Source organism: Anguilla anguilla, chromosome 13, assembly GCF_013347855.1.
Source record: "Anguilla anguilla isolate fAngAng1 chromosome 13, fAngAng1.pri, whole genome shotgun sequence".
NCBI classification, from domain to species: Eukaryota; Metazoa; Chordata; class Actinopteri; order Anguilliformes; family Anguillidae; genus Anguilla; species Anguilla anguilla.
Genome location: NC_049213.1, coordinates 7,788,022 through 7,814,062, shown reverse-complemented (window position 1 = coordinate 7,814,062; position 26,041 = coordinate 7,788,022). Strand labels below are relative to the sequence as shown.

Here is a 26,041-nt window from a genome sequence, read left to right as displayed (position 1 = left end):
ACTCCACCCCCATCCATGTGTGTGTGTGTATGAGTGAGTGTGTATGTGTGTGTGTGTGTGTGTGTGTGTGTGTGTGTGTGTGTTTCACATGCCATTTGATGTACAAGCTAGCTAACACTGCAAAGTGTAACTTCAAGAACCTTGTGCTAATGCACACCTGCCCAGGACACCTGTCTGAGAAAACACGGAAGCAGCCGATGCTAGCTCCATGTAGCCCATATGAAGAAGCTCAGGCACCAGTCAAATACAGACAAACACTGCGTATATTTCAGTTTGATGAGTAAAAATGCACAAAAAGAGCACCCTCACATCACAGCCTAGATCCTGCCCAGGTTCTGATAACAGCCTTTGATTTAATTCTCTCAGCTGTTCCAGATAAATAAAGTATGTGAAAAAGCTGAACGCTATTAGATTTAAAGACGTGACAACAAAGCACCATGAGAGACATGCCCGGCCAGGACAGGCAGACCTAAGAGGAAATGGAGGCTGCAAACAGGCTGCAAACAGGACGAACGCGACACACATTTCACTCAAAGACAGCGTCGGGAGCAAGAATCCGCCCCTGGAAAAAACATTAGCAATGTGGCAGGAGCAACTTCAGTGGACCAACGCACTGGGGGCACCTGCCTTCAGTCCAGCGAGTGTGTGCGTGTGTGTGTATGTGTGTGTGTGTGCGCGTGTGTTTGCATGTGAGAACGAACGTGTGTGCATCGCGCAAGAGAGTGTGTGTGTGTGTGAGTGTGTGAGTGTGTGTGCTTGGCAAACAGCACAGAACTCTTGCGCCGGTCTTTGCTCAGTGAGCGCGTGCAGACCCAATAAAGCCATTTGGCTGGGTGTTCCAGGGTCAGAGGTCGTGTGGGCGGAAGAGGCTGCCAGCTCACTGTGCAACTCTATCACGCGCAGCCGGTGCAAAGGGACCTGCAGACAGCATTGTGACATCACATCCCCAAACTCTGCCCCCCCACCTCCAAGGGTTGCACAGGACTGCTGCAATTCCCGACAGCAATCTCCCAGCTCGCTGCGATCGGATTGGGCAGCGGTTATCCCCATGGTGCAGCATTAAGGAAAAGGTCGGGGGTGAGAGAGGGGGCGACAGACCGTGCCGTACTGCACTGGCAGAGCCGGGCTGAGCAAGAACTGCCCCGTTTCTCCGTCAATGGATTCCTCCAGGTTGAAGCAGTAGCCAGTAGCAGAGCGAAGGGGGGACTTCCATTCATGTGTCAGCAGGATATAATAATGGGCAGGGAGTAGATGAGCCGGTCTGGCCCTAAAACCCAGGCCTCCTGCGCTCCCATAAAAAGGCCATTGTGCCATCCTGACACACAATACCCAGCTTCCTATGAGTGGCCAAGGCTTTATGCTCAGAGGGAAGACTATACCCTCTTTAGCTGTGTTTGTGTGTGTGTGTGTATGAGAGTGTGTGTGTGAGTGTGCGTGTGTGTGTGTGAGTGTGTGAGAGTATGTGTGTGTGTGTGAGAGAGTATGTGTGTGTGTGTGTGTGTGTGTGTGAGTGTGTGTGCACGTGTGGGCGTGTGTTCATGTGAGTGTGTGTGTGCGAGTGTGTGTGCATGTGTACCTGTGTGTTTGAGTGTGTTAGTGAATGACTGAGAGGAGGGGGAGTAAGAGAGAGAGCATTTCTTTTGTGAACCTAAGTGATACACTAACCCCTCCCAACCTTCAGCCCCTTCCAGAGAGCACTGCAGAGATTCAGCCTCATGAGAGTCCCTCAGTCACCATGAATCAGATACCTAGACCTCAGGGTCATCCGGACCTATGGGTCAACAGGACCATAAGGTCTCCTGGACCTCACAGTCATCCGAACCAATGGGTCATCCAAACCTAACAAGCATCCGGACCAATGAGTCATCCGAACCAATGGGTCACCAGGACCTCAGGGTATCCTGGACCTCAGGGTCTCCTGCACCTCAGGGTCTCCTGGACCTCAGGGTCTCCTGAGCCTCTATATCCCTCGGGCCTCCTAGTCCCAGACCGTTCTGTCCTCCAGACCCCTTCACCCCAGCGGCCTGGGAGTCAGACTGGAGCCTCCTCCGGTAACAGCGAGCCAAACCAACACCAGATCTGCGGGTTGGGTTCCCAGGCAGAGCAAGGCGCTTCGGTAAACGCCCGAGCGGCTCAAAATGAATGGAAGCTGTGTGAGGCGCTCCGGGTGAGAGCGTGTGGAAAATTCCTAAACTGCAAATGCAAATGTAATCACTGCCGACCCCATTAAAACCCTGGAAACATCGGCGCTGTGTGTGTGTTCAGCCCTGAAGGACGTTCAATCGTGGGCAAATGTTCGTGTGAGCTGCGGGGCTGTTAAAAAAAAAAAACCAAATGGGACAGATGAGTTATGATCCTGTTTTTATGGACAGAAGAGAAAGTATGTGCTGATGGAGGGGAGAAAAACATCGGTAAACAGGCTTGTGTTCCAGCCTTAAACCTCAGAGATAACCCCGCCCACTTATCCTCGCACATCCAATATTTCCCCACCAATCACATCAGTGCTGCGATTTGAAAGAGGCAATTTGAACATAAACTAGGAGAGACCACACTGGAAGGGATTGAATGGTCAGAGTAGGCATGTGTCAAATATACCCCACATCGACGACCCGCCCCTCTGAGAATCTGACCAATGGCTAAGCTGCACGTCCCTGGTGCGGCCTATCTCTGCTACGGTAAGCGCTGCTTCCAGTGTGTCCCGAGACCTCTCCCGATCGGACCGTCTGGGAATCCAGACTATTCCGTCGCCAACGGTAGGGGAAACTCCAGGCACGGTGACAGAATTCCGGACCGGGAATTTCGTCCTGGCCCGAGGTAGCGGGATTGTGGGGAATGCGTCTCTGGCACCGGAGGCCGGGGCGGGATGAGGCCATCAGAAGACAGCGGAAGAAAAGCTTGAGGAAAAACATTTGGCCTTCATCGAAAATCACAAAGGTCCCCCCCCCCCGCCCCAACACACGACTCCACAAAGAGACTCCTGTCCTAGGACAGACGAGGGGGGGTGGGGGGTGAATTTGCAGAGTTGTTTTGACTGATTTGTGAGTGCACAGTCAAAAGTTCAGTGAGGACTGCAAAGCAAACAGAGAGCTGATTCAAAGCACTCACAGCGTGGAACGCCAAGCCCGAGTCACGGGTAAAATACGAGCTCTTCCCTCCATAAGTGAGATGCATCACCACAGAAACCCCGCAAGCTGCATTTAAGCAATTTCCAACCCGCATATCTTTTGGAAGCGACCATTTCTCGAGGACACTGAAATCTGAAACGAAATCGCATTTCTGCCCCCACATCACAACCACCAATCAAAAATCAAGAAGTCTTGACGCAAGGCGTTTGGGCCCAAGAATCGGTCAAAGATAGGTCAGTCATCTCAAAGCCTTTCACAAGTCCAGCATGCTGGACTGGGCTGGGCTGGGCTGGACTGGAACAGTCTGGTCTGAGCTGGATTGGGCTGAACTGGGCTGGGCCGGGCCGGACTGGGCTGGTGCAAGATCTCACAGGGTCTAGTTATGGGCCAATCCAAACGACAGAGTGAGGAGGTGGAGCATGCACACGGATCTGAATGAGGAGGTCCATCTAGGTACTGATATGAAACAGGAGAAATTTAATGACCCTTTAAACAGAGTGAACTGCTTTCTCTACGCGTTTCATCTTCAATCCATTTGACCCTCCTCAGCCCATTTAGCGGTTAAAGACCCCCAAAGCGGACACCCGCTCGGTGCACCCCTATGGCACATTTCAGTCTCGGTTTCGGAGAAGGGACAGGAGCGACATCACGTTTTCCCTCCCAGTTCCACTCATCGTCTACCGCCAAGACGCTTTTCCGTCCCGCACCCGGTCTGTTCCGGAAGGATCTTAAACGCGCCTCTCTCCACGCCGAAAACACGAACCGGGACAGCTTGCCCGTGTACCAATCAGAGGAAGCCTTCTGCGAGGCCGGGGTGCAGGATTGGACGCGCCTAATCCCGCCCACGTCTAACACGTCTGAGCATCTGGCACAGTAGCGCAGGCATTCTGGGATTCTGAGTGAAGCTCAGCGCGCTGAGAGAGAGCGCCCGGGACAAAGGGCGCGTTTCGGGAAGGGTGTCGCCCCGGTAACGGCAGGTAACCCGAGAACACCTGAAATGGGAGAGGCTTCTCGGAGGAAGGAGGCCAAGATGGCGGACGGGCGGGGCACACGCGTGAGCTGGCAAACAGGACCGACAGGTTGGCAGTTTGCGCCCCGGGCTGGGGGACGAACGGCTACAGTCCTCTCTGATTTTCCCACTCGGATTATTTAGGGAAATGCTGATCTTCAGAGCCCGAATGCCTCTCGGGCTGACTGGCATCTGGCTGTTTTGCGCAAACAGCTCTGGATTGTGAGTGTGCTTATGACACACCCATGGCCTAAGACGCTGGGGTAGAGAGAGATTTAGGGTCTCGCGATGGATTAACGCATTTTATTTATCAGCAGGAAAAACAAAGGGGATAAACAGGACTGCTTTTAGATTGCTGAACCAGACCAGAACCGCCACTGCCGCTGGGCTGGGTGGGGCACGCTGTGGGGGGGTGGGGGGGAGGTGGCATGTCAAGTGCGTGAGTCACGCTTCACCCAGCGACAGGCTCCGAGCACGCACGGCGGGCGTGTTGGGTCCTGTGCCACCGCCACCGAGCGTTCAACCGCGCAGAAACGGGCAGGTTCCGGATCTTTCCGTCCGCCGCGGAAACACCCGCGAGCTTCTCCGAGATCGGCCTGCCGTTTCCACCGCTGCTTCCTTCGTCTCGAGGCTCGCGGGGGGGGGGCAGGGCGGGGTCCTGTGCGCGTCGCCGTGATTGATGGACTCAGAACGCGACGCGTCGTTCCACCCGGGGGGTGGGCGGGGTCGGGGGTGGGTGGGGTTACTGATTTAGGAGCGTTAGGCCCAGGGAATGGGGGGGGGGTGGGGGGGGGGATGGGGAAGTTCCCGTGCAGTTAATCTCTCCTGACGGAGCCCATCAAAGGCCCCTACTTCAAAGAGGAGTACCCACTCTGCCCTGCCATACCCCCCTTCCTTGGTCCCATGATCCTCGGCGTCCCGGGCGTGGCCACTTTTCCCATCGGGCAGCGACGTAGGCACGAACCGCAAAAAAACGGCCTCCGGTAATACTCAAGATATAGAGGAAGTAACGACGTACCTAAAATCAGTAAAGCAAAAAAGAATTTTTAACCCGCGTAAGTGTTTACGCGGTAGAAACGAGATTCAGAAGCGATGCTAGCCGTGCAGCTCACGCTGCTAACGCTGGCTCTCCGCGGTTCCTCCTGGCGACCCGGCGATTCACCTGAAAGACGGAGCGGATAAGCAGCAGGGCTCAACCTGCCGTCTGCCCAGGCGTGTCAGCGGGGAGTCGCAGCGTACGGCCTTTTTAAAAAGTCGCACGCCACCGAACAACCACGTCTGCAGCAAGCACAACACCCACGGACTAGCCGCCCCTGCTTCTCACTCGCTTGACGGTTGGCTCATTAAAAAACCATTTACCGTTATCCACTTATTTACTTCTCCGGAGTTTGCGGCGGATGAACATCCTTCTGCTGCTGCGATCAGAGGCGCTAAGATTCTCGGAAATTTCCAGTGAATTTCCAAAAAGACCAGGCAGACAGAAAAGATATGGCGAGGCATCCGTGTGAGTGATGGTGTGCGGGGGGGGGGGGGGGGGGGGGGGGGGGGAACTCCTCCTCTCTCAAACGCTCCGACCATTTCCTCAGAAACACAACTGTCTCTCATCCTCGAGCCGAGGAGAGGTTTCCAAACCTGGAAGGGGAGGAGGAGGGAGGGGGGGTGGAGCCACAGCTTTGGGAGTAACTACCCCCTCCTGAACCCATCCAGCACATCCAACGCTCTGCCGTCAATGACAGCTTCACGACTCACGGACGGAGTGTAGCACAGTGGGTAAGGAACCGGGCTTGTAACCGAAAGGTCGCAGGTTCGATTCCCGGGTAAGGACACTGCCGTTGTACCCTTGAGCAAGGTAGTTAACCTGCATTGCTTCAGTATATATCCAGCTGTATAAATGGATACAATGTAAAATGCTATGTAAAAAGTTGTGCAAGTCGCTCTGGATAAGAGCGTCTGCTAAATGCCTGTAATGTAAATGTAATGACTCGTCTCCGGATGGAAAAATGAGCGGTCATGAGACTCCCCAGCGACCAAAACGCAACATCAAACCCCTGCTCGGCCTCGGAAAAAACCCAGCTTAATTTGCGGCTCACGGTTTGTTGATATTTATGAACGAAGCCGGTCGGCTACGCCCCAAACCGAGGCAGCGGCAGCCAAGGATTTTAAGGCCAGAGTCAAAGCCAGAAAACATCATCACAGAGACCGAGTGACTTCAATCAAACACGACAAAGGCTTCGTGGAGCGAACTGGTCGAACCGCTTCAGCCTCGAACCACGAGGACCGCAGCCTCGTGATAATTAACATTCTGACTGAACACAGTGACATCCGTTCATCAGCCCAGCGGTCATTCTCCCTGTGAAATGGCTGGTCGGTTATGGGACGTGAACCGCTACTCTACCTAGCCTACATGCACTCGGCTGGATGATGGACTCAGTGCCCCAGAAGCCTCGGCTGCAGACAGAAGCTCACCGGCTGTGACCGTAAGGACCACTCCAACAGTTGAGCTTCGACAACACGACACTTGATTCCACAAAGGCTCTTAAGAATGCGAACGCAGAGGTTTAGAAGTGCCAGCTGATCCAGTGGGCAAGCTGAAAATAGAGTGAGAGAGAGAGAGAAGCACTAATCCATGCTATGCTAATTAGGTAGATTAGTAACACATGGGAAATTTTTAGCTAATAGCACGTTAGGAACATTACAAAACCACACCACTCCTCAGCCTTTCAGTGGCTATCTCAGTGCCAGCAAAGCTACCGCAACTCTGAGAGAACAACAGCTAGCGCTGATTCTGAAACTCGCTGTAGCCATAGGAAATCAGCAAACCAGCTAGCGCTGATTCTGAAGCTCGCTGTATCCATGGGAGACCAGCAGAGCAGCTAGCGCTAATTCTGAAGCTCACTGTAGCCATGGGAGACCAGCAGAGCAGCTAAACCTGACCTGGGATTCAAACCCGCAGCCCCTGAGCTGGGAATCAAACCTGTAGCCCCTGAGCTGGGAATCAAACCTGTAGCCCCTGAGCTGGAATTCATACCCACAGCTCCAGAGCTGGGAATCAAACCCGCAGCCCCTGAGGTGGGAATCAAACCCGCAGCCCCTGAGCTGGGATTCAAACTCCCAGCCCCTGAGCTGGGATTCAAACCCGCAGCCCCTGAGCTGGGAATCAAACCCACGGCCCCTGAGCTGGGATTCAAACCCCCAGCCCCTGAGCTAGGAATCAAACCCGCAGCCCCTGAGCTGGGATTAAAACCCACAGCCCCTGAGCTGGGATTCAAACCCCCAGCCCCTGAGCTGGGATTCAAACCCGCAGCCCCTGAGCTGGGATTCAAACCCGCAGCCCCTGAGCTGGGATTCAAACCCGCAGGCCCTGTGATGGGATTCAAACCCGCAGCCGCTGAGGGATCTAGCATTTACACTGCACTGTCATCCCAGTGCTCACACTGCGTCAAGTGACACATAATGCAATGTTTATAACGTTTTACAGGACACAGGACACTCTGTTCTCTGGACTGGAAGACCAAAGGCTGCTGGCCTTTTGCCCGAAGTTTGCAAAAGTCGCTTTTTAAAGCGAGGGAGGGTGAGGGCAATTCAGCAGGATCGTGCGTCGGCGCGAACACATTCATAACTACGCACCACATGGACTGCGAAAGCCGCCGGCCCACTGACAGCTAACACCTCACATTCTCTGCAGAGAAAGACTGTGGCAAAGTTCGCCAAAAACTTCATTCGCACATCATCCTAAAAAAACGTGTTTCTTTCGGTCGAGGTTTCTGCCCTTCGCACCCAATCGATGAGGACCTGGGAGACCGCACGCGCTCAGTTCTCCCGAGCGAATCGAGCGGTTCGAGCCACACTGCCCACCCGAGCACCTTAAAGCCGTCTGCTGACTTACATGACAGCACTGCTAATCTTATTTGCCCATACGTTTGCTCTGCAGTGACTCATTTTCAGTCTTGTGTCCCGTTCAGGCCACACGCTGACGCATCTCTGGTGGAAAAAGAAGATTCTAGAAGCACCGCTGTTTTCGTGCTAGCTGGAACATTCCAGATACTTCTGGAACGTTTTTGCAAAACACTTGACTTGTTTTTTTTTTTCATTTTGAGGAAACGGACAGACTCGTGAAGGAACGCCAGCGCAAGGAAAAAGGAAACGTGCTCTGCTTCTGCTTGGCTTAGCGCAGCGAGCCACTCCAAATGAGTGAAACCCGAAATGGCAGACCGCCCCGCAGACTGACGGAAGCCAAACGCGGTTAATCTTTAACATTTGAACTCCGATTCGGTCAGAGTTAGCAGAGTTCAGATTGGTACAGACAGGGTCGAGCACACATGACCTATGACCTAAAAGGTAAAGGGACACTGCTGGCATGCCGGTTGAGAACAGCCGGAGAGGGAGCGCCGCCATCCCTTAATTTTACATGAAGGGATCACAGTCGCTAACGGCAACCAGCTCAGCCAATCAGAGAAGGGGAGGGTAGGAAACACTGTAACAGAAGCAGCGCTAACAGGCCTTTCACCAAGAAAGGACCCCCCCCCCCCCGCCCCCCTCTCCACGAACAAACCTAAAAATGAACGTACGGAACGAGAGGTGTGCGTAGTTTACACACGCACTCGAAGATATAAACAGGAAGCACGAGGGCAGTGTAGTAAATGACACGCTTAAGCAGACCTATAGCGTGGGAGATAAATTTGAGACGTATTCAGCGTGGCCCTCGACGTTGGCCGTTATCGCCCTGGCATCTGTTGTTTACAGAGCTCAGACGGACGACGGACGACCTAAACTCGCTCAGCGCCCTTGGACTGCAGAGGTGAAAGCAGAGATGCCGGGGTCCAGCCTTTTTACGCGTTAATCCCGTTCTCCCCCCAAGCTTGCCCCGCGAAGGGAGGAACGTCCACGAAGGGAGAAAAAGAACAGAAGAGAGAAGAGGAGGAGAGCTGAAGAAGGTGTCACAGTCACACACTGTTTTGGAGCTCCTGTACGCTTCGAGAGCAGATAGCAGGGGAGAAACGTTCGGCCGCAAACTCGAACGTCACCGTCTGAAAAATCAACATTTACATTTCAGGCTTTCAACGGACGCGCTCGCACAAACGGCATTCTGTTACTCGCAGTCCATTTATACAGCCGGATATTTCACTGGAGTAATTCTGAAGTTAAGCACCCTACCTCAAGAGTGCAACGGCAGTGCCCCGCCGGGGGGAATCAAACCCGCAACCTTGCAGCTACAAGCCCAGTTCCCTAGCCGTAACACTACACCGCCGTCTAATCAGTGTAAATATTAACCTGGAAAAAAAAACTCACGCCCTGGTAATTACCCCGCAAGAAATCAACAGCCTTGGGTTGCCGAGGGCAACCGAGTTTGTACAGGCTCTTCTATGGCTGCTTTGTAATCAGTGAAACAGAAAGAGATGTTTAAGGATGGGAAAACAGAGACACGAGAGGTGGGGTGGCGGGAAGGCGGGGGTGGGGGGGGGAGGGGGAGGTTTCCTTTAGTAATTTCTCTCATCTGGCACAAAAGCAGAGGAAAATAACACCGCGCACCGAACACTGGATCTCTTACGAAGCACCGCCGCGGTTCAGTGACTCACGGAAGGTTCAGCTCGTGAACACTGAACGCGCGCGTGACACCGGCGAGCGGAAACACGCCTAGACCGTCCGACCGCCGGCTAACTTCGCTACCGGCCGCGCCGAGCGACAGAAGCGAGGGCAGAGCGATCGACACGGGCGATAATTAGACAGAGTGAGGGCCGAGGAGCCGTTATGGCGTTATGAGTCGTTATGGGACCGCTTCACTGCTTTGTGTTCGCAGACAGACGCAAACGCACGTTTCTTCTGATGTCCAAAACGCACGGTGAATCCACCACTTTTTGCGATGAGAATTTTTTCTCTTAAGAAAAAAAATGAACTGTTAACATCCTTTCTTAAGTCACAAACCTGTCTTTATTTTTTTTTTTTTTATTTTGTTGCCATTGCAACACAAGTTCCGGCAGACATTTCGTCTGAGCCTCAGACATCACTGCACTGAATCATGGGAGCTCGAGGCAAATGAAAAATGGAAATGACTTCACTGGCTGACAGACCTGCTTTTCTCACAGGGCTGAGGACAGGAGCAGCACGCATGGGCTGATATTTAAATCAGAAGTAAACACAAGTAGCCGAGAGCAGGACTGCATTAAACAGGAAGAGTGTCAGTGTACATACACAGACTGTAATAAACAGGAAGAGTATCAGTGTACATATACAGACTGCATTAAACAGGAAGAGTGTCAGTGTACATACACAGACTGTAATAAACAGGAAGAGTATCAGTGTACATATACAGACTGCATTCAGCAGGAAGAGTGTCAGTGTACATATACAGACTGTAATAAACAGGAAGAGTATCAGTGTACATATACAGACTGCATTCAACAGGAAGAGTGTCAGTGTACATATAGAGACTGTAATAAACAGGAAGAGTATCAGTGTACATATACAGACTGCAATCAACAGGAAGAGTGTCAGTGTCCATATACAGACTGTAATAAACAGGAAGAGAGTCAGTGTACACATACAGACTATATTAGACAGGAAAGCAGTCAGTGTACATATACAGACTGCATTAAACAGGAAAGCAGTCAGTGTACATATACAGACTATATTAAACAGGAAGAGAGTCAGTGTACACATACAGACTATATTAAACAGGAAAGCAGTCAGTGTACATATACAGACTGCATTAAACAGGAAAGCAGTCAGTGTACATATACAGACTATATTAAACAGGAAGAGAGTCAGTGTACACATACAGACTATATTAAACAGGAAAGCAGTCAGTGTACATATACACACTGTATTAAACAGGAGAAGAGCTCTCCATACCTAGGCCTACATCATGAGGAGTAATCTGATGTACTTTTAGAAGAGCTGTCTCATATCAATAGTGCTCTGGGTGTTTGCATCATTGTTTGCAGACAGTGAATATGTTTTTATACACCTCTCTTTCCCAGCAGACAGCGGAACAATGCACTGTACTGCTCGTATCTGCATAAGGGTGTGACCATCGCATTATTACTAGATAAAGAGCACACACACCCTACACACACCACACACGCACACACACACTGCACACACCCCCACACACACACCGCACACGCACACACACACACACACACACACACGTCCAAAGTCACAGCCTTCCCTCTGTTCCACCCTTTACGCTCTATTTCCTGCTGTTTGGATTTCAGACAGAGTGCTGGCACGTTTCCGTTAAGTTCCACTCAGCGCTGATGAAATATGGCGCTCTCTGGCTTGCCATACTGTAATCTGATTGGACACGCCCAGCTCTGGCACACGCGTATTCGGTTAATGGTGCTGCCACAACGAAACGTGGTCACGCACAGTAAAGTGAAGAGGAGATGGTTACCTTTGAGTTTTCTGAATGAATAAATGTGGACCAGACCGTACCAGGCTGTACCATGCTGGACCGAGCTGGACCGGGCTGTACCATGCTGTACCATCCTGGTCTGTGATGTTTAGCTAGCTGACCACTATATCTAGCCAGCTGGCTAGCCGAGTAGCTGACTGGCTACAGCAGTAAAGCACTTTTAGCATCTAAAACATGGTTGAGTTTTCTTTCAGAGATGTACAATATTCATTTAATTCTGTCACTGAAAGCAGTTCACCAGATTCGTGTGGAAGCACTCATTTGAAGCCCACACGCTAGCTGTCCCAGTGACTGCCTGTGGGAGCAGTTTTAGGGTCATCTCCCTTTAGGGGAACATTGATTATTTGGTCAGACGGTGTCCTGTCCAAAATTTGTGTGTGTGTGTAAGCGTGTGTCTGTGTGTGAGAGTGTGTGGGTGTTTGTGTGTATGCGTGTCTGTGTGTGTGTGTGTTTGTGAGGGATGTGATTCGGGTCGCTCTGCTTTCTGCTCTGGCCGCTGTTATCGGCTTCAACTCGCGTTTTCCAGAAAGCAGATACAGCGGGGGTCAGAGGTCACGGTCCCGGGAAGGTCAGCGCTCACAGAGTGTGAGAGAGAGGACAGGGTGGGGGGGGTTCGCTCAGAGACCGTCTGGCACACGCGGGGGCGGGGGGTCAGTGAACGGGGGGTCCCCTGCGGTTTTTTGGATACGGGTCCGCTCCGGGTGCCTCGGCCGTGTGATACCGCGGCGCCGGGTCCCAGAACGGCCGTCCCAGAAGGACGCTCGGACACCGCCGCGGGGCGCGGGGGGGGGGGTATAGGAGCGACAGGCCCCGTTTCCTGGAAGGCCCCGCGTGTGCGTCTTCTGAAAACAGAGTGCATCACGCTTCCTTCCCGCGGTTCCCACAGACCCCCCCACGCCCAAACCCCCGGCCCCCCCCTCCCTCCCTCCTCCCCCATCAATTTCCTCCAAGACTCGGACAGGAGAAACGCCGCTTCTCCTGAGTGAGGGGCGAGAGAATAACAGATACGCCTCCGCTGCTCCCAAACCCCTTTCTGCTCCACTTCCCTACCATTTCCTGTTACCCACAATGCACTGTCCACTTCCCCTTGCGCATAATCTGCATATAGGCCGGGAGAGCTCCTGAGAGCTTGTACTGCAGATCTGGGACAGTGTGTGTATTTCAGGTCCTAAGAGCTCATACTGCAGATTTGGGACAGTGCGTATTTCAGGTCTTGAGTACTGCAGATGGGGGACAGTGTGTGTGTGTGTGTATTTCAGGTCCTAACAACTCATACTGCAGATGGGGGACAGTGTGTGTACTTCAGGTCCTGAGAGCTTGTAATGTAGATCTGGGACAGTATGTGTATTTCAGGTCCTGAGAGCTCGTACTGCAGATGGAGGACAGTGTGTGTATTTCAGGTCCTGAGAGCTTGTAATGTAGATGGGGGACAGTGTGTGTATTTCAGGTCCTAAGAGCTCATACTGCAGATTTGGGACAGTGTGTGTATTTCAGGTCCTGACAACGCGTACTGCAGATGGAGGACAGTGTGTGTATTTCAGGTCCTGAGATGCTCGTACTGCAGATCTGGGACAGTATGTGTATTTCAGGTCTGGAGAGCTCGTACTGCAGATTTGGGACAGTGTGTATTTCAGGTCTTGAGTACTGCAGATCTGGGACAGTGTGTGTATTTCAGGTCCTGAGAGCTCATACTGCAGATGGGGGACAGTGTGTGTGTATTTCAGGTCATAGTTTGCGATGATTTCGGTGGATCAGCCAGTACACAGAGCTGCTGCTCTTGGCCGACTCACACAGACCCGCATCATCGCCTTCAGGCCTGTAAACAAGGGCTGAGACAACCGCTATGTCACCATGACGATGCCCCGCAGCTCGCTCGCCCAGCTACGCCTTTCGGCTCGTTCGCCGAACGGGCAGGAGCTGAGGGGGTGACATCACCAGCCGGAAAACCTCAAACGCGTTCCGTCGGACGAAACAACCTCTCGGGAGCGTAACGTGGCGTGAATTAGCGGCAAAGACACTGGACTGTGAGAGACTACGCACTAAATACTGCTGTGTGTGTGTGTTTGAGACTGAGCACTAAAAGCTGGACTGTGTGACTGAGCACTAAATGCTGGTCCGTGTGTGTGTGTGTGACTGTGTGAGAGTGAGTGTGTGTGTGTGTGTGTTTGAGACTGAGCACTAAAAGCTGGACTGTGTGACTGAGCACTAAATGCTGGCCCGTGTGTGTGTGTGTGACTGTGTGTGTGTGTGTGTGTGTGTGTGTGACTGTGTGTGTGTGTGTGTGACTGTGTGAGTGTGTGTGTGTGTGTGTGTGTGTGTGTGTGAGACTGTGTGAGTGTGTGTGTGTGTGTGTGTGTGTGTGACTGTGTGAGTGTGTGTGTCTGAGTGTGTGTGTGTGACTGTGTGTGTGTGTGTGACTGTGTGTGTGTGTGTGTGTGACTGTGTGTGTGTGACTGTGTGAGTGTGTGTGTGTGTGTGTGTGTGTGTGTGTGACTGTGTGAGTGTGTGTGTGTGTGTGTGTGTGTGTGACTGTGTGAGTGTGTGTGTGTGTGTGTGTGTGACTGTGTGAGTGTGTGTGTGTGTGTGTGTGTGTGACTGTGTGAGTGTGTGTGTGTGTGTGTGTGTGTGTGTGTGTGTGTGTGTGTGTGTGTGTGTGTGACTGAGCATTACGCTGATCTCCCTCTGCATCCACAGAGGGCCGGTTGTGTCTCTGCCCTCTCTGACCCACAGAGCCCGCGCCCGCGCCGGGCCACAAAGGCTGCCAGTGTTCCCCCCCGCTGGGGCTGTGCCACGCTCACCTACGCAGTTTACCCAGCCACCTCCGCCCAGCGCGGAGCCGTCTGACTGCGCTGTCATACCGTACCGTTTAACTGTGCTGTCTGACTGCGCTGTCATACTGTGCCGTTTAACTGTGCTGTCGTACTGTGCTTTCACACTGTGCTGTTCCACTGTGTTGTCTGACTGCGCTGTCATACTGTGCCGTTTAACTGTGCTGTCGTACTGTGCTTTCATACTGTGCTGTTCCACTGTGCTGTCTTACTGCGGTGTCATACTGTGGTGTCATACTGTGCAGTTTAATTATGCTGTTCCACTGTGCTGTCATACTGTGCCGTTTAACTGCGCTGTCATACTGCAGTGTCACACTGTGCTGTTCCACTGCGCTGTTCTCACTGCTTGCATGCGACTCGGGGCCCTTGCGAGAGAGACGCAGGAGTGACGCAGGGTTCGACAAGCCGTGCACGACCCCGCCAGCTCACAGACGCCGCTCGCTAATCTGACCTCGCCGTTTTACCGCGTTTACCGCTTTTTCCCCCCCACTTCAGTAAAAATAACGCTAAAACCGGGACCAGGCGCGGCAAACTGATCACGTCACGAAAACCCCCACAGGTCCCCTAGCAACAGGCGGCGAGAGGAAGCGGCCGCTCGCCGGCGAGCAGGAGGCCGATTGGCCGGCGCGGTTCTTCCTGCACCTCCCCCCCCCCCCCCGGCACGCTCAACAAAGACCACTTTCATCTCCTCGCCAGTCAAGAAAGCGCAACATAAAGGCGACTCCCGATCGGAGAAAACAAGAGCAACAAAGTCCTTCCTCGCGAAAAAATCAAAAGGGGGGGGGGGGGAAGAAAACCGAAATCACGATGCGGGTGCAGCGGTCTTCAGGATTCGCCTCTCTCGCATTCGGGAGCCGGTCTTGCCTGGGTTTCGAGAGCGGTTACCGTGGCAACGGTACGCCTCGGAGCTGGCGAGCCCATCCGCGCGGGCGCCCGTGACACGCGCTCGGGGGGGGGGGGGGGGGGGGGGCGGGGGAGGAAGTGGCCGAACCCAGACAGCTGGACCTGGGGAAGATTTCCAGATTTCCAGGCCTGGCCTCGTCGTTTAGCAACCGCGCCAGCTGCAGCAGCGACGGCCACGCCAGCGACGGGTAACTTACTTAGCCAGGGTATTTGGAGGGAGGGTCACGGAAGTGTGACGCCTCCAAAGCGGGGTCTCCACAGCGGGGACTCCAAAGCAGGGTCTCCAAAGCGGGGTCTCCAAAGCGGGGTCTCCAAAGCGGGGTCTCCAAAGCGGGGTCTCCAAAGCGGGGACTCCAAAGCGGGGACTCCAAAGCGGGGACTCCAAAGCGGGGTCTCCAAAGCGGGGTCTCCAAAGCGGGGTCTACAAAGCGGGGTCTACAAAGCAGGGTCTCCAAAGCAGGGTCTACAAAGCAGGGTCTCCAAAGCGGGGGTCTCCAAACCAGGGACTCCAAAGCGGGGTCTCCAAAGCGGGGTCTCCAAAGCGGGGTCTCCAAAGCGGGGTCTCCAAAGTGGGGTCTACAAACCGGGGTATCCAAAGTGGAGCCCCAAAATTAGAGTCCCCCTGGGAAACGTGCTGGCAGAAAACTCCGGACCCGCACGGCAGCGCCCCTCGAATGAGACGGATAACCAGAATGAGCACCAGGGGAGTCAAACTCTCGCCTGCCAAATATCTGTGCTTGCGTTTCGACCCCCCCCCCCCCCCAACCCCTTCGCCCCCGTTTTTCCCTTCTGTCTGGACATATAAATGAATAAAGTTCAGCAGCCCTGAGTGTCTGGACAGCACTGTCTGCTTTTACTCCAGGGACATTTCACTGATGTGCGCACAGACAATCGAAACTAACCACCTCTAAAACCCTAACGGCTAAAGAAAGGGAGCCTTGTCATGCAGGAAACAGCGATATCCTCTTTTAACCGGCTCATCTCTTCGCATCCTGCTTTTACACCAGTCATTCTGATACAGAGTCCCATGCCAACGCTGTGGGCTGTTTATGGACAGAACGGTCAGTGGGCTCAGGGCAGCTGTTCATAAAACACACCCACACACACACACACACACACACACACACACACAGGAACACGGACACACAGACACACACATACAGGAACACACACAGATAAGAACACACACACATACACACACAGAGGAAATCACACACACACACAGACAAACACACAAACACACACCCAGGAACACACACACACACACATAAGACACACACAGACACACACACACACAGATACGCACACACACACAGAGGAACACACACACACAGACAAACACATGTACATGCCTTGTGAGGACGTGTGGCCCAGCCTTGCCCCCTCCCATAATCCCGCATGTCTGGAATGTGTCCAGTGGTGTCTGCTGCTGGGGGATCCCAGTCAGAGGGGCCAGCTGGCTCTCAGAGCCCCCCACCCCCCACGCTCCGGACAGCTGGGAGGAAGGGGGCGGAGTTACAAGCTGTCAGCTGCCCTGCCAGGCACGCCTCTGACAGATGCAGGCGGAAAATGACCATTAACTGCCCCAGCCTGCTCTGGAACAGGACCGCACTCAAACCAGCCTGCTCTGGAACAGGACCGCACTCAAACCAGCCTGCTCTGGAACAGGACCGCACTCAAACCAGCCTGCTCTGGAACAGGACACCTCTATGAGGCCTGACAGCAGACAGCCTCTATGGGGCCTGACAGCAGGCAGCCTCTATGGGGCCCGACAGCAGAAGGTCTCTATGGGGCCTGACAGCAGACAGCCTCTATGGGGTCTGACAGCAGAAAGTCTCTATGGGGCCTGACAGCAGACAGCCTCTATGGGGCCTGACAGCAGACAGCCTCTATGAGGCCTGACAGCAGACAGCCTCTATGGGGCCTGACAGCAGGAAGCCTCTATGGGGCCTGACAGCAGGCAGCCTCTATGGGGCCTGACAGCAGGCAGCCTCTATGGGGCCTGACAGCAGGCAGCCTCTATCGGGTCTGAGAGCAGGCAGCCTCTATGGGGCCTGACAGCAGGAAGCCTCTATGGGGCCTGACAGCAGACAGCCTCTATGGGGCCTGACAGCAGGCAGCCTCTATGGGGCCTGACATCAGGAAGCCTCTATGGGGCCGGACAGCAGACAACCTTTATGGGGCCTGACAGCAGACAGTCTCTATGGGGCCTGACAGCAGGACGCCTCTATGGGGTCTGACAGCAGGAAGCCTCTATGGGGCCTGACAGCAGACAGCCTCTATGGGGCCTGACATCAGGAAGCCTCTATGGGGTCTGACAGCAGATCCTTACAGACAAAAAACAGCAGGAGAAACACCAATGCTTAACTATATCCTGTAGTGTGTAGCACAGAATTATGTAGCATAGCTTAATACAATATAGCATCAGTATGGACTTGTGTGCTATTTGGGAAGCATAGCATAACGTAGCATAGCACAGCAGAGCACAGAGTAGTGCAGCGTAACACGTTTGTGGATGATTGTGCTATTTACACCATGCACCACGGCCGAGAGTAGCATAGCATAGCACGTTTATGGATAACTGCTATTTGCAAAGTGGCGTAGCACAGAGTAGTATAGCACAGCATGTGCTTTTTGCGTTGTGTAGCATGCAGCTCTACAAGAAGACAGGGTCCACAGGCTCCTTCAGAATATATAAGGGAAGCGCTAGAGATGTGGGACAGGAAACTGCAGTACATACAAGAGAGGAGCCGTGCCAGCCAAACTGTGCACACATCTAAAAACCAGAAAGGCCTCCATATAAGCAGCTCCTTTCAGATCAGTCATACCCTCAGAGGGAAACTCACCCCAACAGGGTGATGCACGGCGGCCATTTTGTGCCAGATCGCTCGGCACAGGTCGGGCGAGGAGGAGAGGGAGGGACCGCCAGGGCAGAACCCAGCGGGGGGGCGGCTCTTAACGAAACCGACGCGCTTCCGATTGGACGGCCAGCCCAGGCGAGGAGACGCCTCTCTCAGTCAGCAGCAAATTAGCAGGCACTTCCAGAGCCTGACAGCCACAAACAACCTTGAACTCCAGCTTCTCTTTTGGGGGCCGGTCTGCCAAGTAATGAACCGCCGTGGCATGACGGAGCAAGCCAAGGCTGAGCTCCGTCTTCCTGGGGGAGGGGCCTGGAAGCACGTCGCCGGGGGCAACCGAGCTGCGCTCTGGGTTATTCTACAGGGAGCGGAGGTTACCCGTCACGTTGATTTCTTCCTTGCAAAAACACACCGATTAAAACCGTCCCTTTATGAGGTCATTAACTCCGGACGCCAATTCACCGCATTCAAATGACCCAATTAGCATGTTGCCTAGGCAACGGGCGGATTAGAAACGAGAGGCGAGTCGCGGCCTGCGCGTCTTTCGAGACGTTCTCCGCGCGTCAGACTCTGCGGCGGTTTCTACCCCCCTCGCGTGCGCGCTGACACCCTGTCCGGTCTCGACAGGTTTGGCACCGAGAGAACCTTCCGTGAGCGCTTGCCAAACAAAAAAAATTTGATTGACAGCACATAGGAAGCCGACGGGAGCCTCGTCTCTGCACAGAGCTCCGAGGCTAAAGGGGCGGAGCCTGTGACGACCTGTCGCTAACAGAGACCCCTCCCTCCCCCTCCAGGAATTACGGGATGAGATTTTTTCCTGTTCCCTGAAATTTTCAGTCCCTAAAAGCCTCAACCGGAGGCAGAGTACTTGGGGATGTCACAAGCTCACATTAAAGAGATTTATACTCCTTCAGCAGTAAAAAACCAAACACCACAGTAAGGGGCGAAAACTAAAACACTAAAATGCATCTCATCACAAAATCCCAGAGAACAAAACTGTATACACTACAGATCTAACCGCACTCTGACCGGGATTTAACCGCACTCTGACCGGGATCTAACCGCACTCTGACCGGGATCTAACCGCACTCTGACCGGGATCTAACCGCACTCTGACCGGGATTTAACCGCACTCTGACCGGGATCTAACCGCACTCTGACCGGGATCTAACCGCACTCTGACCGGGATTTAACCGCACTCTGACCAGGCTGACTCATCTCACACACACAGCCTTCTGAAGGCTCTGGAGCGCTCTCCTAAAACTGCACTGTTACTCTGACCCAACAGCCTTCTGAAGGCTCTGGAGCCCTCTCCTAAAACTGCACTGTTACTCTGACCCAACAGCCTTCAGAAGGCTCTGGCGCGCTCTCCTAAAACTGCACTGTTACTCTGACCCAAAAGCCTTCAGAAGGCTCTGGAGCCCTCTCCTAAAACTGCACTGTTACTCTGACCCAACAGCCTTCTGAAGGCTCTGGAGCGCTCTCCTAAAACTGCACTGTTACTCTGACCCAACAGCCTTCTGAAGGCTCTGGAGCCCTCTCCTAAAACTGCACTGTTACTCTGACCCAGCAGCCTTCAGAAAGCTCTGGAGCCCTCTCCTAAAACTGCACTGTTACTCTGACCCAACAGCCTTCAGAAGGCTCAGGAGCGCTCTCCTAAAACTGCACTGTTACTCTGACCCAACAGCCTTCTGAAGGCTCAGGAGCGCTCTCCTAAAACTGCACTGTTACTCTGACCCAACAGCCTTCTGAAGGCTCTGGAGCGCTCTCCTAAAACTGCACTGTTACTCTGACCCAACAGCCTTCAGAAGTCTAAAGAACGCTCTCCTAAAACTGCACTGTTACTCTGACCCAACAGCCTTCAGAAGTCTAAAGAACGCTCTCCTAAAACTGCACTGTTACTCTGACCCAACAGCCTTCTGAAGGCTCTGGAGCCCTCTCCTAAAACTGCACTGTTACTCTGACCCAACAGCTTTCAGAAGTCTAAAGAACGCTCTCCTAAAACTGCACTGTTACTCTGACCCAACAGCCTTCAGAAGTCTAAAGAACGCTCTCCTAAAACTGCACTGTTACTCTGACCCAACAGCCTTCTGAAGGCTCTGGAGCGCTCTCCTAAAACTGCACTGTTACTCTGACCCAACAGTCTCCTGCAGCCGCAGGTGAGGGTAAGGGAAGACGAGCGTGGCGTAACTCTGTCCACTCTGGGAAGGCGGGAGAGACGGCCGCTTTGTTCGGGAGGGGCCCGCGTTTCGGGGGGGGGGGGGGGGGGGGGGGGGGACAATAGACAAAGAGCGCTCCTGTTTCCCCCGCGAATGCGCCGCGTGTAACACTAGCCCCGGCGCGGAGCCGCCGCTGTCGCCCTGCTCTGGATTAGGCACAGCCTCCGAGGCTGTGGAAAAAGCCAGGCTGCGAAGGTGCGCGTCGGCCGCCGTTACCCCGGCGATCCGGCGGCCCTGTGATTGGCCGACCTGTTGACCCGAGGCCGGGGCGCGGCATCTCTTTACTGTAATGGGCTTTCGACAGATAAGAGCATTACTGCCAATCTCTGTGCACTGCAGCTGCACGCACTGACATTACAGCAGAGTGCGCACGCGCACACACACACACACACACACGCACACACGCAGGCACACACGCACACGCGCACACGAACACATGCGCACACACACACGCACACACAGAGTCACATACACACTGCGTGCAGGCGCGCACACTGTACGCATTCGCGCACACAGAGCACACCTCTGGTAAACGCTGCCTGGACAGGGCGCCGTGGCAACGCTCGGCTCCTCGCGGTCATCAATAATCCACAGGTGTGTCACCGGAGCCGCGCAGAACGGGAGGCCCGGGTGGCGGTGGGGGGGGCGGGGCTGGGGCGCCTGTTTACTCACCCCCACACCCCTACCCCCCCAACAGTACCCGTCCTACACCGCCAAGGCCATACAGACACGCTCCCATGACCCTCACAATTCCCCAACTCTGCACAGAGGGAGGCGGGGAGAGAGGGACACAGAAGGACAGAGGAGGAGAAAGAGAGAGAGAGAGAAAGGAAGACGAGAGAGAGACGCTCACCTCGGGTCCCAGTGGCCAAGTCGGCCACTTTCTGAAAGGCATCCAGGAAGGAACTGGTGACCAAGAGGGTGGTCCTGGAAGAGAGATATAACTCAGTTAACACTGCTGTTATTATTAAGGGTAATGGTGGTCCTGGAAGAGAGATATAACTCAGTTAACACTGCTGTTATTATTAAGGGTAATGGTGGTCCTGGAAGAGAGATATAACTCAGTTAACACTGCTGTTATTATTAAGGGTAATGGTGGTCCTGGAAGAGAGATATAACTCAGTTAACACTGCTGTTATTATTAAGGGTAATGGTAGTCCTGGAAGAGAGATAGAACTCAGTTAACGCTGCTGTTATTATTAAGGGTATTGGTGGTCCTGGAAGAGAGATAGAACTCAGTTAACACTGCTGTTATTATTAAGGGTAATGGTAGTCCTGGAAGAGAGATAGAACTCAATTAACACTGCGGTTATTATTAAGGGTAATGGTGGTCCTGGAAGAGAGATATAACTCAGTTAACACTGCTGTTATTATTAAGGGTAATGGTGGTCCTGGAAGAGAGATATAACTCAGTTAACACTGCTGTTATTATTAAGGGTAATGGTAGTCCTGGAAGAGAGATAGAACTCAGTTAACGCTGCTGTTATTATTAAGGGTAATGGTGGTCCTGGAAGAGAGATAGAACTCAGTTAACACTGCTGTTATTATTAAGGGTAATGGTAGTCCTGGAAGAGAGATATAACTCAGTTAACACTGCCGTTATTATTAAGGGTAATGGTGGTCCTTTGAAGAGAGATATACCTCTAATAATAATTGTGGGTGGCAGTGTAGTACAATGGGTAAAGAGTTGGTCTTGCAACCTAAAGGTCACAGGTAGGACACTGCTGTTGTACACTTGAGCAAGGTACCTAACCAACTTCAGCATATATACAGCTGTATAACTGGATACAATGTAAATGCAACGTAAAAAAAAATTGTGCAAGTCGCTCTGGATAACAGCGTCTGCTAAATGCCTGTAATGTAATAACACTGCTTTTGTTACATATGGTTGTGAAGGTCCAGAAAGACAGACATAACTCCATCACTACTGCTGCTATGACTAAAAGTGATGATGGCTATGTGAAACAGTTTCTGATGTGCGTTTGGGTTAACTCCATGTTTATAACTGCTCCATTGACCGTGAAACGGTCCAAGCCTTACGGTCGCGAGAAGCGCTGAGGAGCAATGTGGCGGGTCACCGGGTGGGCACTGGGGGCGGGGGGGAAAACTGGGCGTTAGCGCCAGGCTAACGGAACTCGCGCACGTGTGCTGCCGGTGTGCTGAGCTGGCTCTCTGGCGCAGAGCCGGTTTAATGGGAACACGAGGGCGATTAGCACGCTAGCGACAGAAACGTGCGCTCTGTGACCGCAGTGGAGGGGGGGGGGGGGTTGTTGAGTCATCATGAATTCCGGAAAAGGGTCGTTTTGCGTACGAGGCTCCAGGTCAGGTTCGTGTAATCCACAGACTCCGGGCACACGCTCCAGCTTCCCCGTGTTTCAGAGCATAACGCCTGAAGCTCCGCCCCCTGTCCTGTTCTCTGCACATGGGTAACCTGTGGTACTGGGGTAAGGGGCGGCCTCTCTCCTAAAGTATCCACTAAAGGGGGCAGAAGTGCTCCTAAAATGGCTGAATACTCATACACAGTAAAAGGCCTTCCAAAAAAAGACAGAGGCAGGCTAGGAAATGGGTAATCATTCCTTCAAATTAGCAGCTTTAGTGACAGTATTTATCTGACGGTGCTCGCTGTTTGTTTGATGCGCTACTTTGCACAGATAGCTGGTTATGAACATGCCTACTGCATCTCCTCCGTGCTGCTGATGTTCTCCTGTCTCTGCGACCTGCTCTGGTTTGTACCAGAACAGGGCGGAGCCACCTGGGGGGAGGAGCCACATGGGGAGGGGCTACGGTGAGGGAGAGGAGCCACATCGAGGAGGGGCTACACAGGGGGAGGAGATACATGGGAGAGGGGCCACACAGGGGGAGGAGCCACATGGGGGAGGGGCTACACAGGGGGAGGAGATACATGGGAGAGGGGCCACACAGGGGGAGGACCCACATGGGGGAGGGGCTACACAGGGGGAGGAGCCACATGGGAGAGGGGCCACACAGGGGGAGGAGCCACGTGGGGGAGGGGCCACACAGGGGGAGGAGCCACGTGGGGGAGGGGCCACACAGGGGGAGGAGATACATGGGAGAGGGGCCACACAGGGGGAGGAGCCACACATGGGGAGGAGCCACAATGGGGAGGGGCTATGCGGAGGGGCGGCTCTTACCTCAGCTGGGACTGCAGCTTCACTCCTTTGGTCACAAAGTCCTCCCAGGCAGGGTAGCTGGACTGTGGGGGAAGCAGAGGGAGAGGGTCACTCAGGGGTCAGAGAGACGCCCTTCACTTAGAGCACAGGCAGTCACACAGGCAGCAGGACTTAAAGCACACTGCAGACGGGTCCCATATAACCAAGCCTGGAGCCTGTGCACACAAGCCTGTGTACATGAGCCTGTGCATCTGGGCCTGTATACATGAGCCTGTGCACACAAGCCTGTGCACATGAGCTTGTGAACCTGAGCTAGGGTACGTGAGCCTGCCACTCTAAAGCATTGTGCATGGGACCAGCCATTTGGAGAGCTCCAGGTGCACGATGGTCCTCAGCTCTGGCTTTAGAGAGCAACGGCAGGGGCCTTTAGCCCTGGTCCCGGAGAGACACCTGGTCCGCTGTGACCATATCCCTAATCACAGGGTCTCTGTTTAGACCCCATCCCAAACCGCAGGGTCTGCTAGGACCCCATCCCAAAACCCAGGGTCTGCTGAGACCCCATCCCAAATCGCAGGGTCTGCTGGGACCCCATCCCAAACTGCAGGGTCTGCTGAGACCCCATCCCAAACTGCAGGGTCTGCTGAGACCCCATCCCAAACTGCAGGGTCTGCTGAGACCCCATCCCAAATCGCAGGGTCTGCTGGGACCCCATCCCAAATCATGGGGTCTGCTGGGACCCCATCCCAAACTGCAGGGTCTGCTGTGACCCCACCCCAAACCACAGAGTCTCTGCTGGGACCCCATCCCAAAACCCAGGGTCTGCTGGGACCCCATCCCTAACTGCAGGGTCTGCTGGGACCCCACCCCCAAACCACAAGGTCTCTGCTGGGACCCCATCCCAAAACCCAGTGTCTCCTGGGACCCCATCCCTAACCACAGAGTCTCTGCTGGGCCCCCATCCCTAACTGCAGGGTCTCTGCTGGTTTGTGTTTTCACCTTAAAAAACCAGACAGATATCAGGTGGGGAGAGTTAGCTGGGTAATCAGCTGCCTCAGCTGACCAATTAAGTTCTGAGTAACAACAACAACAACCAGCAGACCCTGTGGCTCTCCAGCACCAGGGCCGGGGACCCCAGCAGACCCTGTGGCTCTCCAGCACCAGGGCCGGGGACCCCAGCAGACCCTGTGGCTCTCCAGCACCAGGGCCGGGGGCCCCAGCAGACCCTGTGTCTCTCCAGCACCAGGGCCGGGGGCCCCAGCAGACCCTGTGTCTCTCCAGGACCAGGGCCGGGGACCCCAGCAGACCCTGTGGCTCTCCAGCACCAGGGCTGGGGACCCCAGCAGACCCTGTGGCTCTCCAGCACCAGGGCCGGGGACCCCAGTTTTTAGGGGGGCAGAAGCACACAGCATCCGTTCCCCCAGATCCTCACGCCCTGCTGCCCCATCGGGGGGGGGGGGGGGGGGAGGCCGGGGAGGAGAGGGCCTCCCAAACACAGAGCTACACCCGTTTCAGCCTCTCGTCTGCACCAGCGATGGACCAGCATCCGTCCCCCGGGGGCCCGAACGCTCCCCCCCAATCAGAAACAATCTTACCGCGGCTCTGGGTCACATGGTTTCACGACCGTCACGATATTAAACGGGCGAGCGCGCAGCCCGAGGGCGAATTCAGAGGACGAAATGAGCTCGTTTCCCCACATCTCTCACGAACCTCACCTTCAGCTTCGAGCAGAACAGCCCGTGAGGTTCGGGGCCCCCGTCGAGCCGCACATTAGCCCAATAAACAAAAAAAGGCCGTCCTGTTTCAGCCCGACGACTGGGACCCCCGAAGAAATTAAGGTCGCCTGTCCCGGACAGGTAACGGAACGGGGGAAGACACCGTACCGGCAACTCACGATTTTGAGGTTTAGCCAACGCCCTAAGAAGACAAAAAATAAAGCAGACCTCCGGGACGGCGCTGTTCGGAGGGTCCCCCCTTTTATCTCACGCGCGTAAATCAGCGCTCTGAAACGGAGCGGCGCGCGACGTGTTCGAGTTCCGCTGACAGAGCGGCACGCGACGTTCCGAGTTCCGCTGACAGCTGACGCGCGAGCTTTCCGTTCGGCCGACCGTGACCTGCGGGCGCAGACCCAAGGGCTGTGTGCGTGTGTGTGTGTGTGTGTGTGTGTGTGTGTGTGTGTGTGTGTGTGTGTGTGTGTGCGTGTGTGTGCGTGTGTGCGAACAGCCCTTCTGTCACCTGCTTAATGAACAGGCTCCAGCACTGCAACAGCAGGGCTTCAGGACGCGAGACCGACTGTCTTTGCTTAACCTCGGAGACCGGTTGAGCGACCCGCAGAAACGGAGGGAACGCAAGGGGATCGGGCAGCCAATCGGACGCAGGGGAACGATCCCGCGGACGGGCGTTTCCTCTGTAAAGAGTCTTTGTGACAGCGTTACTGTAAAATGCACTACATGAATAAAATCACCAGATTTTGTGTGGTAATAAAACATAAGAGCGTAAGGATAAATGACAGGGAACACTTGACTGGTCCACCGCGGTTAAGAGTTACTCTTTAAGT

General features: G+C 54.1%; 1 protein-coding gene across 1 annotated transcript in view; it reads right to left on the bottom strand.

Moving 5' to 3' along the window:
- Positions 1–26,041, bottom strand: part of mtss1 (MTSS I-BAR domain containing 1) — a 65,306-nt gene that overhangs the window by 25,936 nt on the left and 13,329 nt on the right. The window contains 2 exon segments of the mRNA XM_035388116.1: positions 21,210–21,283; positions 23,509–23,570. Of these exon segments, the coding sequence (XP_035244007.1) occupies positions 21,210–21,283; positions 23,509–23,570 (136 nt within the window).